Consider the following 18,049-nt stretch of genomic DNA (forward strand, 5'->3'; position numbering starts at 1 on the left):
TAAAGACAACACAAATGCAACCACGACGACCGGTTCTCTGTTCAACCCTTCCGCTGACAAGAAAACGCAGGGTCCCCTCTCGGCCTCTCCCCATTCCCCCCTGCTCGGCAAGGAACCGTGCGTGGAGAACAGCTCACACGTGCCTCTCGGCTTCCACTTGTCCGGCAACTTCTCAGAAAGTTTTGCTGCTGCTGCTGCCACGAACGGAACGCACGCTCCCCCCCTACGGCCTTGACCGGCTTTCTTGGGAATTGGGATTTCAGTAATCCCAATCGCGGCGTCATCATGCCGGGCGGGGGGGGGGGGGGGGGGGGGCAATCCCGTCCGTCGGAACAGGTCAAAGAAACCATCCCCGGACGCCACTGCCCCAGCGCGGCCGGGCCCGCACCCCGCTTCCCGGCCACCGGCCACCGGCGGTGGCCGGAGGGGCGCGCTCCTATTGGTGGGTGTGGATCGGCGAGCGGGGAAAAGTGCGGCCGCGGCCTCGCACCGCAGCCGCCGGTCAGAGACACCTCCCTCCCTCCGGGCGCTGACCGGTCAACGGTCAAACTTTCAAACCTCTATATATGCCGCAGCCGGTCGGTCTCGGGATCGCCATCCTGCACCGGCTGCCTCTGGAGCTCCCCTCTCCTCCCCGGCAGCCTCCGCGCCTGAGCCGCCTCCCTCCGATGACCTCGACGCCGGGGAGCTTTGGAACGCTGGCCAACTCCGGACCCGTGGCGCTCTCGCTCGCGACCAGCTCCTTCGCTAGCTTTCTTGGCGGCCCGGCTTCCGGCGGAGCAGACAGCAGCGGGCTGTCCAAGTTCAAGGCCATGCCGCCGCCGTCCCTCCCGCTGTCGCACCCGCCGGCGTCGCCGTCGTCGTTCCTCAACGCGCTCTCCGGCTTCCTCGACTCGCCGATCCTTCTGACGCCCAGCGTAAGCATGGACTCATATCGTCGCGGAACGCGGCCTCACGGCCATGAAAGCTCCCGTCGAACGCAGCATGTGTTGTGACGCCAGTGGCTAACGTTAACTGTGTTCCTGTTGTTTCAGTTGTTCCCGTCGCCGACGACGGGCGCGATCCCGTCGGAGCCCTTCAACTGGATGGGCACGGGGGAGAACCTGCAGCCTAGCGTAAAGGATGAGCAGCGGCAGTACACCGACTTCACGTTCCAGACGGCGGCGGCGTCCGTGCCGGAGACGGGGGCCGGAGCCGCGCGGCAGGCGGCGTCCTTTCCACAATCGTCGTCCATGCTGATGGCGCCATTGGTAAGCGATGAACATACACAAGCTACTTCACAAACTAAAGAATGGCAGAGTTGCGTCACAATTTGTGCTTCAGTCTAGACTCCAGAGGCCTACTATTTGCCAGTGACGTTGGATCACAAATTTTTCGTTTTTCTGTTTTGAGAAGATAGGTGCGTCACAACTTTTACCGGGTAAAACTTTGCAAATAGGTAGGCAGTCCCAATCAAAAACTTCCACGCATTCCTCTTGCGGCTCCCTATATTATTAGCGTGTGCCCATTGCCAAGACGCTGACATGCATGTTTTCTTACTCTATTTGGAGATCCATCATGACGGCTGGTGTTGATTTCATGGCAAAGAAACTGAACTGTCGCATTCGATTCCCTTACTGTTCACGAGTTCGCAGAAGTCAATGTTCATATTCTAAGCCACCATCAATTTTATTTCAGAAATCGTTATTGCATCAATCATACGTATGCATGTATTTGATGTCTAATAACTAGTGTTTGTACTGTTGCAGGGTGGACTTGGAGATTCCTACAACGGCGAGCTGCAGCAACAGCAGCCATGGAGCTACCAGGAGCCCGCTGCGCAATTCGAAGCGCCGCCGGCGGCGGCGACGCAGCCTGACATGCTCGGGAACGGCGGCTACACCGCCGTGCCCGCTGCGGTACCGGGCTTCCGCGAGCAGAGCAACCGGCCGCCGTCGGACGACGGCTACAACTGGCGCAAGTACGGGCAGAAGAACATGAAGGGGAGCGAGAACCCGCGCAGCTACTACAAGTGCAGCTTCCCCAGCTGCCCCACCAAGAAGAAGGTGGAGCGGTCGCCGGACGGGCAGGTCACGGAGATCGTGTACAAGGGCACGCACAACCATCCCAAGCCGCAGAGCACGCGCCGGAACTCCAGCTCGGCCCCGGCGCCGGCGGCATCGTCGTCGTACGGGCTGCAGAGCGCCAGCGACGCGGCGGCGGAGTACTCCTTCGGCGCGCTGTCCGGCGCGCCAGTGGCGACGCCCGAGAACTCGTCGGGGTCGTTCGGGGACGACGAGATCAACGGCGTGAGCTCGAGGCTTGCCGGTAACCTCGGCGGCGAGGAGCTCGATGACGATGAACCCGACTCCAAGAAATGGTGAGTGGCACCACCGAATTCTCGAACCCACAGCTGCCATGTCCATGTGTTGTGTGTATGGCGCGCTAACGTGTTACTTTTTGTTGCAGGAGGAAAGCCGGCGGCGACGGCGAGGCGGCCTCGGTGGCCGGCAACCGGACGGTGCGCGAGCCGAGGGTCGTCGTGCAGACGATGAGCGACATCGACGTCCTGGACGACGGCTACCGGTGGCGCAAGTACGGGCAGAAGGTGGTGAAGGGCAACCCGAACCCTCGGAGCTACTACAAGTGCACGACGGCGGGGTGCCCCGTGCGGAAGCACGTGGAGCGCGCGTGCCACGACACGCGCGCCGTGGTCACCACCTACGAGGGCAAGCACAACCACGACGTGCCCCCCGCGCGCGGCAGCAGCGCCTCGCTCTACCGCGCCGCGCTGGAGGCGCAGCAGGCCGCGGGCTACCACCACCACGGCTTCGTCGCCGGCGGAGGCGGCGGCAGCAGCAGCCACGGCGCGTTCTGCGGCGGCCTGCTCGACGGCGGCGCGCCGACGCAGGCCGCGGAGACCGGATTCTCCATGTCCGGGTTCGGCAACACTGTGGGCACGGCGTACTCTTACCCGAGCCACTACCAGCAACAGCAACAGCAGCAGAGCGAGGCGATGTACTACGCCGCCCCATCAGCCAAGGACGAGCCACGAGACGACATGTCATTTTTCGAGCAGCCATTGCTGTTCTGATGACAGGATGAGCCGCGGCCAAAAGGCCAAACCGATTTGGCAAGACATGGTCGTACTCGTGGTTCTTTTTGACTCGGCAGATTATGTGCACACTATCATAGTAGTACTAGTAGTTGGTTGATTTTTGATTTGTTTGGAGGCCCCAGCTTTGCAGGCACCAGCAGAAGGGGTAGCCTCCTGTAACATGTACAAGAAACGTAGGACACATCACACACATCGGCGTAGGAAGCAAGGTCATGGCACATGATTTTCATCAGCTTGGCTGCAAGTTCTTTTTACCAATGAAAAATGTTGTTGCAAGTTCTCAGATCTTAACATGTAAAAGAAAGTGAATGTTCAGTTCATGTATCTACGTTGTGCTACAAAAAGAGTCAAAATTTCCTCGCAAAGCTGAGTTAGCACATGCTCAGAAAAATACTGAAGGCAAGCAAGGGATTCTTGACAGCTGGCGGGGCATAAGCCCGGTCGGGCAGCCGCGGGACAAACCGCTCGCCGATTTCGGATCCGCTGCCGCCGCCGTCGACACGTCGCCCGGTGCAGTGCAGGAGCAGGCTTCGCCAAAGGCAAGTGCAGGACAGCATGGCAAGGGGGTTCGAGTTTGGCTGGGAATCGCCATCCACGCCGAGCAGTGGCGACGCAGTACTCCGGCACTCCCAGAAAACAGAGTAACAAGTGCACAACCACTCTCAAGCAACTTGGAGTAAACAAGAACAAAATGAACTCAAAACTAAATTCTGTTTGTACAGATTGGTTCGGATCTCACAATCGCTCTGTTTTTTTTTTTCATTCCTTCTCTCCAGTTTTCCACTCGACTTCCGAGGCAAAAGAGCGTTCAAGAATCCCCGAAAATGCTTACACGCAGGGAGATCAACGATGGAACGAGCCGCGAGGAAGGACCCAAAACGCTTCCTCGCCGGCCGCTGATTCTTGGTATCCACATCGGAGGATCGGAGAGGGGAGAAAGAAAACGGGGGAGGAGGCGTGGAGCAGCTATGTCTCTGAGTCTGAGGGCTCCTCCGCTATGCTCTCGAGCCGCGGCCGCCATACAACTGTTGGGAATAGTCCCACATTGAGAGTTGTGAGCGGGCAAACACAGTTTATATGGTGAGGGTGCAACCTCCTATTAGGCTAGCTTTTTTGGAGGAGTGTCGGGCCAACAGACATAAGACCTGCTGCTGTGCGCTGGGGCACGTGCGGGCACGCGTGAGTCGCGGCCCCGTGGACGCGTGTGTCGCGCGAGCCCTGTGCCAACAATTGGTAACATAAGACCCGCTGCTGTGGGGCATGTGCGGGCACGCGTAGTCCGGCGACAGGATGACGATCCTCCGGGTCGCGCCCGGCCGACCAGGCGTCGGTGAGCGCGTGGTTGGGGTGCGCGGCGAGGACGTCGGCCGCGGCGAGCCGGCAGGCGAACTCGTCGACGTTGCCCGCTGAGGTGCACCACGCGGACCACGTCCATGCACGCCAGGCAGCACCGCAGGCTGTTCCCCATGCCGCCTCGTCCTCCTTCCTGGCGCCGGCGGCTGCTTGGTGCGGACGCGCGCGCGTCGACAGGAGGACGAGGAGATGCCCGTCGCCAGCTGGCTTTGGCTCCGGGCTTTCTCTGTTTTGTGAGGGAGTATGATGAGGGCGTAGCACGGGGAAAGGCTACGGTGTTTATATAGAGCTGTTTTGCCGGGCGGCCCATCATCCATCATGGCGCATGGAGCGGCTTTTTTATTTTTTAAAAACGTTTTTTACATAAATATATTTTTAGTTTCATAATTTAGGGACTTATATGTAAATAAAATTTAACTTTTCTTACATGAAGATCCCCGGCCCGAGCCGGCCGCCCGGTGGCGGGGCGGCAGGCTGCCACGAATATAAAAGCTGTGGCCATGGACACGTGGTGTGTGTTCATATCACATGTCACCATCTCGCCCCTCTTTCCCACGCCTCCTGACAACTTTTGGCTTGCCTTGTTTCTGCCCTCTGCCCTGCTTGCAATAAATGGAGTCCACATCTCACACGCTCACCTGCACGGCTGCACACTGTATACCTGTGCAGCTCCCTGCCTACGAGCCTACGACCACAAGGACTCGCCTTGCTCCCATGGACAAACTGGAACTGGCCAGGGAGCACTGTTCGGTTCTGTTGCTGTAGTTGGTTTTCCGTCTATCCTTCCTCAAAAATTTTAACATCAAAGAGAATTTATTATTTAGAAGTATTAATGAAATTTATTAGATTTATCTTGCGATTTTACAATCCATTAGTGCAAAAAATTTTGTAAACAAATTTTATTTAATACTTCTAAATAGTAAGATTCTATTTAAAAAAAATTTGGAGGAGAAACTAAAGACAATCTTGGTAATCTCGCTGTTGCGATCAATATTTGTTGCTAGCTTCTTCTCTAGAATTCCTTGCTTCAAAAGATATGCCCGCTGGATTAATTTACCACCAGACCATGGGTGAGAGCAGTAGAGTACCCAAAAAAACTATCAAGATGTGCACAATTACATGCACATCAAGACGTGGGAAAGAGGGGCGAGATGGTGACAGGTGATATGAACACACACCACGTGTCCATGGCCACGGCCTTTATATTTGTGGCAACCTGCCGCCCTGCCACCGGGCGGCCGGTGCCTGCCGCCCGGCCAGCAGGCGGCCGGCTCGGGCCAAGGATCTTCATGTAAGAAAAGTTAAATTTTATTTATATATAGGTCCCTACCGCCCGACTGCGGGGCGGCAGGGGGCCTGCCGCCCCCCAGCCGGGCGGTAGGGTATAAAACTGCAAATTATGAAATTAAAAATATATTTATATAAAAAATGTTTTTAAAAAATATAAAAATAAAAAAGCCTCGCGCATGGATCGATGTTCAAGTGTAATGGCATGGGTACAAGACAAACCCCTCCCCCCTCAATTTTTTTTTTATTTTCACGTGAACAGAGTATCTGCATCTTTTAGCTTGATTTTAGCCCTAACAGTTTATGGCATACTCCATCATGTAGGTTATGAATGACGACATTACTACAAAGTTTATATGCTGTGTTCGCTTGGCTGTGATTGATGGCTGGTGCTGATTTGTTATGAGAGAATAATATTGCTGACTGGCTGGTAGCTGGTGACTGGTGCTGATTTAGTATGAGAGAACAATACTGCTGACTGGTTGGCTGTGGCTTATGTTGTGTCAATTGATTACTAGGCTAATTTGGCATCAATGTTGGCCGATTGATCTTTTATTGTTGGAAAGGATTTTGGAACCGGCTGGTCCTAATCGTTTTTTTTTCAACAATAGTATCTTTTTGTGTAATGTACTCAACTAAAACTAATTTAGTTAGCAAAAAAATTTGTGCAAAATTTTTTGGCAACATTTGCAACACTAATTAGAAGTATTCAAAATAGACTAATAATAAAACTAATTACACTGATGGACGAAAAATTGCGAGACGAATCTATTAAGTCTAATTAATCTATCATTAGAGATTGTTAACTGTAGCGCAACATTGTCTAATCATTGCATAATTAGGTTCATTAGATTCGTCTCGCAATTTCATCCGGAGTTATAGAATGAGTTTTGTCAGTTTTTCGCATTTAATACTTCTAATTAGTGATCTAACATTCGAAATTACTGTAGTGCATGAAATTTTTTGAAAACTGAACAGGGCCTAAATGCAAAAAAAAAAACCAGACTCCTCTAGGGCTCGCAGGTTGCGGTTAACTCCTTTGTTTAGTCATCCCCCTCCACTAGCTGCTTTCTAATGATGGCTTTTTCCATGGCAAACTCCCCAAGGATTCAAAAACCAAGGCCGCACGGCGCTGGGTTAGCGGGTCAATAATGCGAATTCCCCGGTGGTAATAGACCGCACCTCGCTCTGGCTGCAGGCCGCGCCAGCTCACCGCCGAAAGCATCCCGTTGAGCCGCCCCAACTCCACCGCGTACGAGGGCCGCCGGCCAGCACGATGGCGTCCTTGGTAGCCATGGCGAGGATGTTGGTGCAGGAGACCCGGCCCCGGCACCGCGTCGACGGCGGCCTTGACGCCACCGCGCTCGTCGTGAAGGGCCCGCCACTGTGCTCAACTTCCCGGAGATGGCCGCTGCTCCTGCACCCAGCCTCCGCCGCGCCACGGGACGGGATGTCCAGGCCGCGGCGGCGCGCGCCGCTGCCATGGAACCGCCTCCGGTGCCGGGCGCCTCTGCCGCGACCATTGCCAATGCGACCATTGCCACCTCGGCGCCGGCGCCCATGGGGGCGGGGCAGCAGGAGGACGACGAGCTCGAGGCGATTGTCGACTAGTGTGTAATTAACTCCTGTCAATCTCTTCTCCTAATAATGATGCCGCCCATTATGCCGTTCCTCTTGCCTACCGTCGCCGAGCTCGGTTTCCAGACCTTCTTCTCTTCATACGTGAATTGGATTGATTGGATGGATAATTATGTGTATGCGGTTGGATTGGACATGATTGGATGGTGAGAACTATCTACTAGGATTGGATTGGATGTTAACGTGACTTCAATTGGATGTTAATTGGATATTACTAGTTGGATTTGGATGATGATCCATTCCCAGGAGTAGATGTACCAAGTCCATCCTCCATGGCCAACTACTCAATCCCAATTACCAACGTGAGCTAGTTTCCTTCAACCATTTATGATTCCAAATTCTTTAGAATCCAGATGAACTAGTAGCGATTAATCATGAAACAGTGAAAAAGAATATCTTTATTTTGTCTGACATCCCTTACTTATGTTACTTTTATCTTTAATGTACATGTGCATCAATTAGATTAGATGTTCCAAGATCCAAGAGAAAATATAATTCTAGCAAGAAAAAACAGAGAATAAAGGATCTAACTCAATCTTTTGTGTACTCTATAAGAGTTGCAAGACGCAATACTATTCAAATAAAGATTATATATGCAACTATGAGTTGAATGATATAATTATTGTCATATATTCCCATTCTATCTAATACATTAGAGCCCATACGTTACTATTTGTTAATATTTGCTAAGCCTCTTTTAGAGTTTGGCACAGGGCCCCCAATTTTGCCTGGACGGCCCTGTCATTAATACATAATTAGTGAATATTAAGTGATCTTAAAATAAGTTAAGACTATATGAGGTAAATTGATTTGTTATTATATTATAGCATAATATCGCAAATAATTAATATTTTATGCTTACTCCTCTGCCCTGTTTTAAGTGCAATCTTAGAATTTGAAGAGCAATTAACATTAGTATGTAAATGAGGAGATAGACTAAGGGGGTGTTTAGGAACAGGGACTTCAAAAAAGTCCCAGGGACTTTTTAGTATTTAGAAGTATTAAATAAATATTAATTATAAAACTAACTGCAGAACCCTGGGGCTAAACTGCGAGACGAATCTAATGATGTATCTTAATCTATGATTAGCGAATGGTTACTGTAGCATCACTGTAGCCAATCATCGATTAATTAGGCTCATTAGATTCGTCTCGCGAAAAAGCACTCAGCTGTCAAAAAACATTTATAAACAGATTTTATTTAATAATATAAAATAGTAAGATTCCTTTTAATGTGATAGGGACTTTTGGAAAAAGTCCTGGAGCCAAACAGGCCCTAAGAAAATCGGTAATCCTCGCAGCAGTTTTGACATGCGAGCCAGACGTGCGGGAGAGGTGGGGTGCTTTAGTTTTTAGTAAAATAAAATAAATAGGGCTCATCTTTACTGCTTCACTGCCTGTTTGGATCCCCTACTCCAACTAAAATTAGTTTGCTAAAGTTTGGAGCTTTTTTAGCAAACTAAAGTTACAGTTAAGGTTGCTAAACTTTAGCACGGGTTGTTTGGATCCTTTTCCTAAACTATACTACCATTGATTTAATTCCCTGCACTATCCCACATCTGTGTTTTGTTTCCCTAAGGCTGTCAGGTGGAGATATTACGGGGGTATTTCGGACTTTGCTCACTTTTATTAAGTTTTAGCAACTGTAAGAATCACCGGGGTGTCCGACCCTAGAGGGGGAGGGGGTGAATAGGGTCGCTAATCGCTTTTTGTCCTAGGGCTCAAACTACTTGCATAAGATAAACCTCACGTGCTACTGCTACACATGCTAGTTATAACTAAGGTTTATCTATGCTACTTTCTACTTACCCCTAAAAACTTGCAACCTATAGCCAATCCTAATCAAACTAACTAGGAAAGTAAAGGCATGCAAGAGAGAGTAAATGCGGAAACGTAATACGGTAAGTAAAGAGGTAAGTGCAAGAGGGATGCAAACTCCCGAGTAGACACGGTCATGTAACGTGGTTCGGCACAAACGCCTACGTCCACGGGACACCGAGGCTCTTCCGATCACGTCTTGCACTACGCCATCAAGGCGATGCCGGCAAGCAAAGGCAAGTGCCCACAAGACACTAAGTCTCGTGCACCGCCACCGTCTCTCTCGGTCACCCGGCCGAAATCCACTACGGAGCTTCTCCACCAAGGAGGGGGTCTCCTCTTCCCCCGCACAAAGTGTCGTTGCCACTCCACACCAAGTCGGAGGGTCACACGACGGATCACAAGGATTGCTTGCCGCAGCAAGACTTCTCTCAAGGGAGCTCTCGCAAGAACTAATCCCTATTACAAGCACTAAGCACTCTCACAAGTGTGCTTAAGCCTATATGATGTACAAAGAAGTTCTATGGTGGTTGGAGATGATCTTTGACTCTTGTATACTTCCTTGGTCTCCAGCACTCTCAAATGAGCCGTGGGGTGTCATATATATAGCCCACACACCCCAAACTAGCCATTGGAAAAAAGGCCGACAAAAACCCTTAACGTCGGTTGATCCGACGCTCAACTTTTTGTCATCACCGGTTTAACCGGTGAGTGCATTTTCCAACTAGCCGTTATACTTCAACGGCTACCTCAATCGACCGACGTAATCAACCGATGCAGCGTCGGTTTAACCGGTGAGTGTAGTTGCTGAAAAACTAACTCTCTGGACAACTGCACCGACGTTCACCAATATCTAATCGTCGGTTTAACCGGTGTATAGAATTTCCTCTGTCTTCATCTGTCAATGCACCGACGTATGCAATTTCTTTAGCGTCGGTTAATCCGGTGTAAAACCCTAGCCCGCAGACCTTCTTTGTGATTGCACCAGTAAGTTCATTTTGCCCTACGTCGGTTTAACTGATGATAGCAAAACCCCCGTAGGGGGGGCCCTTCGGGCCTAGCTACGCCTATCTTCTCTTTGTCATCACTTAACCTAAAAGCCTGAGAATGTTCATCTTCACAATCATATTAGTCCAAGTGTTGTGTGTGTCATCAATCGCCAAAACATTATATTGCAATATGGCATGAGAGGCCATTTTCACTACAGCAACTCTTGGTTCGCTAATGATTAAAACTCTTTTTGGATCCAACTAAAGTTTAGCAAGATCTATCTGGATCCAAAGTTACTAAACTTTAAACTTTAGCAACTAAAGTTAAACAAGAGGATCCAAACAAGACCTTAGACTGATGAGTTCTAGACTGATGAGTTGCGGTCTATATCTTGCGTTTAATTTGGGATATTTTTCAAATCTCACAAATACAACTAAACTAGGACAGAGGGAGTAATTTTAAAGATCCAACCTTTTCAACTTGAAGGTCTCAATTTACAACCATTTAAGTACAACATGTCATTTTAAAAAATAATTTCAGTACTACAGTACAACTTGTGTATCTAAAGTGGGACCACCTGATGTACTTGTGAGCTTTCCACCCACACTGATTTTAATAGTAATAGCCAGAGTTTCAATCAAATGGGATTCGTGTGCATGTGCCATTCCTCATTACTTGAAGGAAGTAATTTTAACTTTTTCCATTAACTAATAGCTCGGTGAATTTTTTAGGATAGAAAATTGCATAGCTTTTTAAAAGTTTTTTTTTCAATTGAGTGTTCATTCTCCCAGTTTGGAAGTTTTTTGTCGTTTGATTTCAACCTTCAGTTTGAAATATTTTATATCTAGGTGAAATCTAATCCCCAGTTCTGAATGTTCCGTACTTCAAATGCACAAATGAAATTCAAAAATATTTGGCCAAAAATTATTTTCCTATCTATATCAATATGAAACAAAACCAAAGGAAAAAAGCTGTTGTATAAAAAGAACACTTTGTAGCACAATAGTCATCCCTGTGATAGTGTGCTGCTTGCCACTTAGCTGGGAGCTACAAAAGTGATATTGGAGGTGGACAATCTGTCGGTGGCGAACCTCATTCGATCCGAAGAAGGGATTTGAAGTGTTATCTCCGGAATTCAGCACGAAATTTAGAGAGCTTAGCATTGGGTTTGTAGCTTTTGATATTTCTTTTGTTCATAGGGAGGATAATGAGGCTGCTCACAGGTGTGCGAGTATGCCAACGGAGACCAACCCTTTCTTTCTTGGTCCGGCCTTCTCCCAAATTGGCTTGTGGAGATTGCTGGTAGAGATTGTAATGATTCCGCAATTGAATAAAAGCTCTCGAGATTTGCCCTAAAAGGAAGTCATCCCTGTGATTGTGACGTGACTTATAGTGCACACACGAGTATTGCAATAATTAGCTATAATCTATTTCATGCCACCCATCGTATTGAGCACCCATTGTGACCTTAAAAAACTGTTCGAGCAAAAAAATAGTTATTTGATGTGGTGTTAATTAAGAACAATAAATTTCGAGGTAATAGGTGCTTTCTTGAGCTAGCTCTTAGGAGCGTGCATTCTTCTTAATTCAAAGCACAGGGTCATCTTCCACTTCCCCATCTTGTATCTATATCTATATATCCTATATAGATAGCACCCACTAACTATTTCTCTCTTCATGTAAGATGCCCACATCATTCTCCACTAAGTGTCCCACTAACTTTCAACTACCTTATTAATTATAAAAAATGTTCATGTCATCTCTACAATATGCAATACTTTTAATCTTTAATTAACTAAAATAAAATCATATACATATGCTATTTTTCCATCACCTATTCTTCTATAATGTGATCAAATATTCTATTGGTGTTTCTTCTTTTAGCTTATCGTTTTTTACGAGATTCAATAAACAAGAAAATGTCCATATGATCTCTACTATGTGCAATACTTTTAATCTTTAATCTATTAACATAAAGTCATATACATACTCTATTTTTGCAATACTTTTAATCTTTAATCTATTAACGTAAAGACTCATATACATACTCTATTTCTTTGAGCACCTATTCTTTTATAATGTGATCAAATATTCTATTGACGTTAGTTTATCGATTTCTACTAGATCTTGATAAAAAATAACATGCAAGTAAAATTCATATCAACTATATAGCCTATATAGATGACACCTACTAAAATTATTAACTCTATTTCTCTTAACATGCAAGTTATCCGCATCATATAGGAATCTATTATATCAAATGCTACATCAACATCCACTAGGGCCATCTATTTAAGTTTTTCATCGATTTTTTTTTTGTGAATGTTGCCATGCAATCACCTTAATTTTTCTATTTTCAAATTTCACATTAAATTTAAGAAATCCCGCAGCAACGCGCGGGGTATCACCTAGTATCCTATATAGATGGCACCCACTAACTATTTCTCTCTTCATGCAAGGTGTCCACATCAATCTCCACTAAGTGTCCCACTAACTTTCAACTACTTTATTAATTACAAAAAATGTACATGTCATCTCTACAATATGCAATACTTTTAATCTTTAATTAACTAAAGTAAAGTCATATATATACGCTATTTTTTCATTACCTATTCTTCTATAATGTGATCAAATATTCTATTGGTGTTTCTTCTATTAGCTTATCGATTTTTACGAGATTCAATAAACAAAAAAAATGTCCATATCATCTCTACTATGTGCAATACTTTTAATCTTTAATCTATTAACGTAAAATCATAGACATACTCTATTTTTACAATATTTTTAATCTTTAATGTGAAGTCATATACATACTCTATTTTTTGAGCACCTATTCTTCTATAATGTGATCAAATATTCTATTGATGTTTATTCTATTAGTTTATCGATTTCTGCTGGATCCTGATAAAAATAATATGCAATTAAAATTCATATCATCTATATAGCCTATATAGATGACACCTACTAAAATCATTAACTCTATTTCTCTTAACATGTAAGTTATCCGCATCATATAGGAACCCATTATATCAAATGCCACATCACCGTCCACCGATTTTTTTGTGAATCTTAATTTTTCTACTTTCAAATTTCACGTTAGAATTTTATTTAAGAAATTCCGCAGCAACGCGCGGGGTATCACCTAGTTTATAGAAATGATTATTAACTTCAAAGAGCAACTATTATGGACGGCGAGGAGCCGGTAGAATCTGGTGTGGGAAAGAGAGAAAGCAGGAGAAATAAGAAAGTGGATGCCTCGCATGATGCCAGCAAGAAGCAGGCGGATGCGTGCGACCGTGCCTCCTATTCGCTGCGTTGCTGCGCCGCTCGCCGCTTATTGGCCGCTGCCGCTGCCGCTGTAGCATTAAATGCTCGCCACGTTGGTTTTCTTCCACCGGCTGCCGGTGCATCGATTAGCCATGTTTTTACAAGATACTCCTTATGTCCTGAAATGTAAGGTATTGGAGAATTTAAAATTTATACCAGAATATAAGACATTCTAGAGTTCTTTGTACAAAAAGTAAGGCTAATCTCCTTTATTTTGGTGCTAGTTTTGTAAAAAAAAAATCAATTGCGGTGAGCCAAGGGAGTAAAATGGCATGCTAATCTCCTTGATTTTGGTGCAGGCACTGAAAATTAAGCAAATGATTAACTGGACAATGTACTAATGAGGGGTATATGCATTTTTCTCTACCTTTTGTCTAAAAAAATCAGAATGCCCTACATTTCAGAACGGAAAGAGTAGTATCTACCAGTGGCACAACCTAACCATAGAATCAGGAAGGCAATCTTTATTAATTGAGTCGCTAAAACAATGAACAATGTTAAAACTACTGTTTAACTAGTGAAAATTTGTCGGGTACCACGATTAGGGACACCCTAATAGGGGTACTAAGATCACCCTAAAAAATGCAAACACATGATAGGCGACTGGGCCCACGAAGGCCCACGGCCTCCTTCCAATCCGGAAGAAAGGAAAGAACTCAAAGAAGCCCAGCATGCGGCCCATTCGCACCCCTCTCGGACCCGCGGGGCGATCTCCGCCTCGCTCGAGGGCTCCCATCGAGACTCTCGACTGCGCCTCGCACCTCCGCCTCGCTCGAGGGTAGCGAATCTATCTGTTTTGAATAGAAAAAAATCACATAAGATTTTCTCTGCATGGAAAATAAAGAAGATGCGGGCGTGCCGGTGTATATAGAAAATACACAAAAGAAAAAAGAGACGGGAACACAAGTTTTATTCATATTTTTATAAAATACAAATACATGTTCCCATACATATGTGCGCTCCATAGCCTGCCGCCATTGGGCGGATCCGACTTGGGCGATGTGGTCTTCCAGTTCCCGGGGCCTCGGAAAGCTCCCGGTTAATTACCTCCGCAAGACTAGCTTGCCGGAGTACCTCCGATTAAGCTGCTGTAGTCGTCGTCTTCAGTCTTTGCTTCCCATTCTCCATGCATGATGATGGTGGTGGTGTAGAGGTGGGCGTAAGCATCATCCATGGCCTCGTCGGTGTCCATAAGCCGGTGTAGCGCAGCTGGAGCATCAGCAGCACCCGCCCGTGTCGTTCGGCCTCGTCGGTCTCGAACGGCGTGGTAGTCATTGTAGAGGTGGGTAGTCGATGCATGGTGGCGAGCTGGACCAAGCCGATTTCACAGCAGCTTGTCGTCGTCGAAGTGGTCCCGCGGGAAAAGTCCCGTCCGCAGAAGGCTTCAATCTTGTAGTTGTAGGGCATCTGTATGTGGATGCACCTTATTCTTTTGGTGGCGCACGTACTTGTGCATGCGACTGTAACTAGCTAGCTTGCTAGTCGTGCAATGCGTGTGCACTTGCATCTATCTGGCAATGCATGCACGGACATGCGTGCGAGCGCGTGCTCGGGTGCCGAGTTGCATGTCAGCTCTCCGGCTCCACACAGCTCTTCGGGGTGGTCGGCCCGGCGGCGTCCTGCGATGGCGGCGGCGGCGGGTCGGTGCCGGACTTGAACGTGAAGCGCCGGCCTCGTCGTCGGGTTGCACTTCGGTGTCTTCGCAGTGATGGCGGCGTCGGGTCGGTGCCGGGCTTGAATGTGAAGCGCCGGCCTTGTCGCCGAGCTGCACTTCGGCGTCTCCACAACGGTGTGGTGGTCGTCGGTCGATACTGGGCTTGAAGCGCTGGGCTTGGATGTGTAGTGCTAGCCACGATGGTGCCGTCGCCCCGCCGGTGGCCGAGCTGAAAGGGTCGTCGACGGTGAGGGGGTGCCGCCACTCTGCTGGTGGCCGAGCCGAGGTGGTCGTCGACAACGAGGGGTGCCGCCGCTCTGCTGGTGGCCGAGCAAAAGTAGTAGTCGATGAGGAGGGGTGTCGTTGCTCCGCCGGGGATTCCTCGACTCCAGTGTGGTCGCCGTCTTCTAGCTTCAGTGGCTCGAGCGACAATGGCCGAGCGCACCTCCCTGCTTCTCCGCGCGTGAGTCTGGCCGTGGTGGTAGTTGGAGGCGCCATCAGCTTGGGCATGGCTCCTTGATAGACGTGGCTCGGACAGTGGTGTCGTGGCAGCCGATCGTCGAGAGACGAAGTAACTCCGCGGCAAAAGTCCCGTTTGCAGAGACATCAATTAGTTGCAAAGACACCTGCACGTCGATGCACTTGCTCTCTGTTTGCTCTTCACTGTGGCGCACGTGCTCCCCGTGCATGCCCCTGTAGTTTATTGGCTTATCATCAACAGCACACGCACACCTATTACAATGCACACGTGGGCTCGCATGTGTGCAGATCGGCTCTTCGGCTCCCCGGAGCTCGGCATCTAGTGGCCGCCCACCGCTGGCATCGCTTGCCGCCCTGACGTCCCTTCTTGCCCCGGCATCTTCGCAGTGTCGCCGTCGTTGTCGGCTCGGTGCCGGGCTTGAACGTGCAGCCCCAGCCTCGCCGCCGGCTGCACCTGGCGCGCCTCTGAAGACGGACGGAGGCGCCATGGCCTAGCCTTCTCCTCGTCACTCGACTTGTAACTCGGCCTCTGCTCGGCGCTGTTGTCGACTCCGGCTCCTTTGTCGACGGTGGACGGTGGGCCTGAAGATGACGGGAGGACGAGTTTCGCCGCCGGCTTGGCGCAGACGAAGAAGAAGACGAAGACGATGGCGAGGTCGTCGCCGTCGTGGTACAGGCCTGCAGGCGCAAGCGAGGTCGTTGTCGGCTCCTCTGGCGTCTACCCTCTTGACTCTCGGCTCGTCAGCCCGGCGTCGATCGACAGCATGTCGTGGACAGCAGCCTCGTAGTCCATCTACTACCTCTCTCTCTCTCTCTGCCTCCCTGGCTTCTCCGCTCGTCAAGGCGAGCAGGAGGTGCACGGCGTCGTCTGCATCTCCGATGGAGATGGGTTGGGGAGCGCCTCGCCCCTGGCTCCTCAGCCGCCCGCTGCTCCCTCTGCCCGAAGAAAAGCCCTTGGCGTGGAGATGTGTTGGCTTTTTATAGGCACAGATAGGGCAGGTGTCGAGGCCTTGCCATGCACCCAGAGCTGCCGATTCGATCTGTTAGTTTACACGCGAGCCGCGCGGAAGTTGTTGGAGCTTGGAGGGATATCCGCGAGGAGCAGATAAGCACACACGTGGTCACATCCCTGGATGCACGTTGAACAGCCGGCAGCGCGTATACGTGGGGCTCGTACCCTCTTGTATATACGGCAACTGGCCGCTGACCGGTGAGCCAAGACTACAAGCCACGAGCGAGTACGAGAACATGCATGCACATTTTGTACACGAACAGGACGCCATGCATAAGGGCTGTCATATAGACTAAAGATCAAAGCAGGCTGATAATCTTGAGAATTAGCACACGCAAGTATGCATGCACTCTTGCCCAATTAGCTTGTCATGTCATGCATGCATGTACGTGAAGCCTTGCATTTGCTAGCCTCTTTTCATTTCCTTGCTTCTTTTCTCTTTTTGCTTAGAGATATAGCACACATGATCCATATCAGATATATAGCTCATATGGCACAAAATCTCGTCAAACACTACCCTCGAGTGGGCAAAACATCTCTGCTTCGCTCGAGGGTAGCGAACCTACCCTCGAGCAGGCAACTCATCTCCGCCTCGCTCGAGGCCACCGCTCGGCGTAAAGGACAAACGGACCTGCCGCTCACCCGCCCGTCGTACGGGGGCATTGAATGCCAACCACTCCTCCACAGTGTCCAGGACAGACGGCGTCAAGCCGCCATTCCCCACAGTGACTGTGATCGGAGTCCCGTCCGCCAACTCCGGTCACTGCTCCGCCATCCCGAACGCTGTGGCAGCACTGTGGAGCCTGCGACGCGGAACGAGACGCGCTCGGCACAGTTCCCGTTACTGTTCTGCCAACTCCGGCTGTCCGGACTCCACCTCATCACACGTATGACCCCGGACCCGCCCCCTGCTCGGGAGGGGGTCCGGCGTCGCCACGTGCCCCTCAAGGAGGGACGCTCAGCACTCGCAGTCGGAGTCTCGGACCTCCCCCTCGAGGGGTCCGAGAACTCCGTGTGTCTCCCAGACCTCCTAGTACGTGCGCCAGCACTCCATTCAGGGGGGGTCCGGGATCGCCACATGCCGCTGAAGCATGCAAGACCCAGACCTGCAGGGCCCACGGGGCGCCATCACGCCACGTTTGGAAGACTGTACACCCTACAGTGACGATCACGCCACCCGCTGGGGCTGGCAGGACGCCAGCGCGATCTCCGCAAGACCAAGGACGACTGCCACGCCCGACGCCATGCCCCACAGTGTACTTCCTACAGTATTCGACCACTGCACCCCGCGATTCGGGGGAAAACAACGACTTCCACGATCCCCTGCTCATGTACACCGTCCCTCCTTGTGACTATAAAAGGAGGAGACGGGCTCCCTTAAAGGGGGACGTTG

General features: G+C 49.5%; 1 protein-coding gene across 1 annotated transcript; it reads left to right on the forward strand.

The window, feature by feature from the left end:
• Positions 1-593: 593 nt before the first annotated feature.
• Positions 594-3,417, forward strand: LOC120665172 (WRKY transcription factor WRKY24-like). The gene is made up of 4 exons (XM_039944632.1): positions 594-917; positions 1,035-1,250; positions 1,749-2,359; positions 2,449-3,417. Exons 1-4 carry the CDS (start codon positions 669-671, stop codon positions 3,071-3,073), a joined length of 1,701 nt encoding a protein of 566 aa, XP_039800566.1. The 5' UTR covers positions 594-668; the 3' UTR covers positions 3,074-3,417.
• Positions 3,418-18,049: the final 14,632 nt, after the last annotated feature.

This window comes from Panicum virgatum, chromosome 3N (genome assembly GCF_016808335.1).
Source record: "Panicum virgatum strain AP13 chromosome 3N, P.virgatum_v5, whole genome shotgun sequence".
Lineage (NCBI taxonomy): Eukaryota > Viridiplantae > Streptophyta > Magnoliopsida > Poales > Poaceae > Panicum > Panicum virgatum.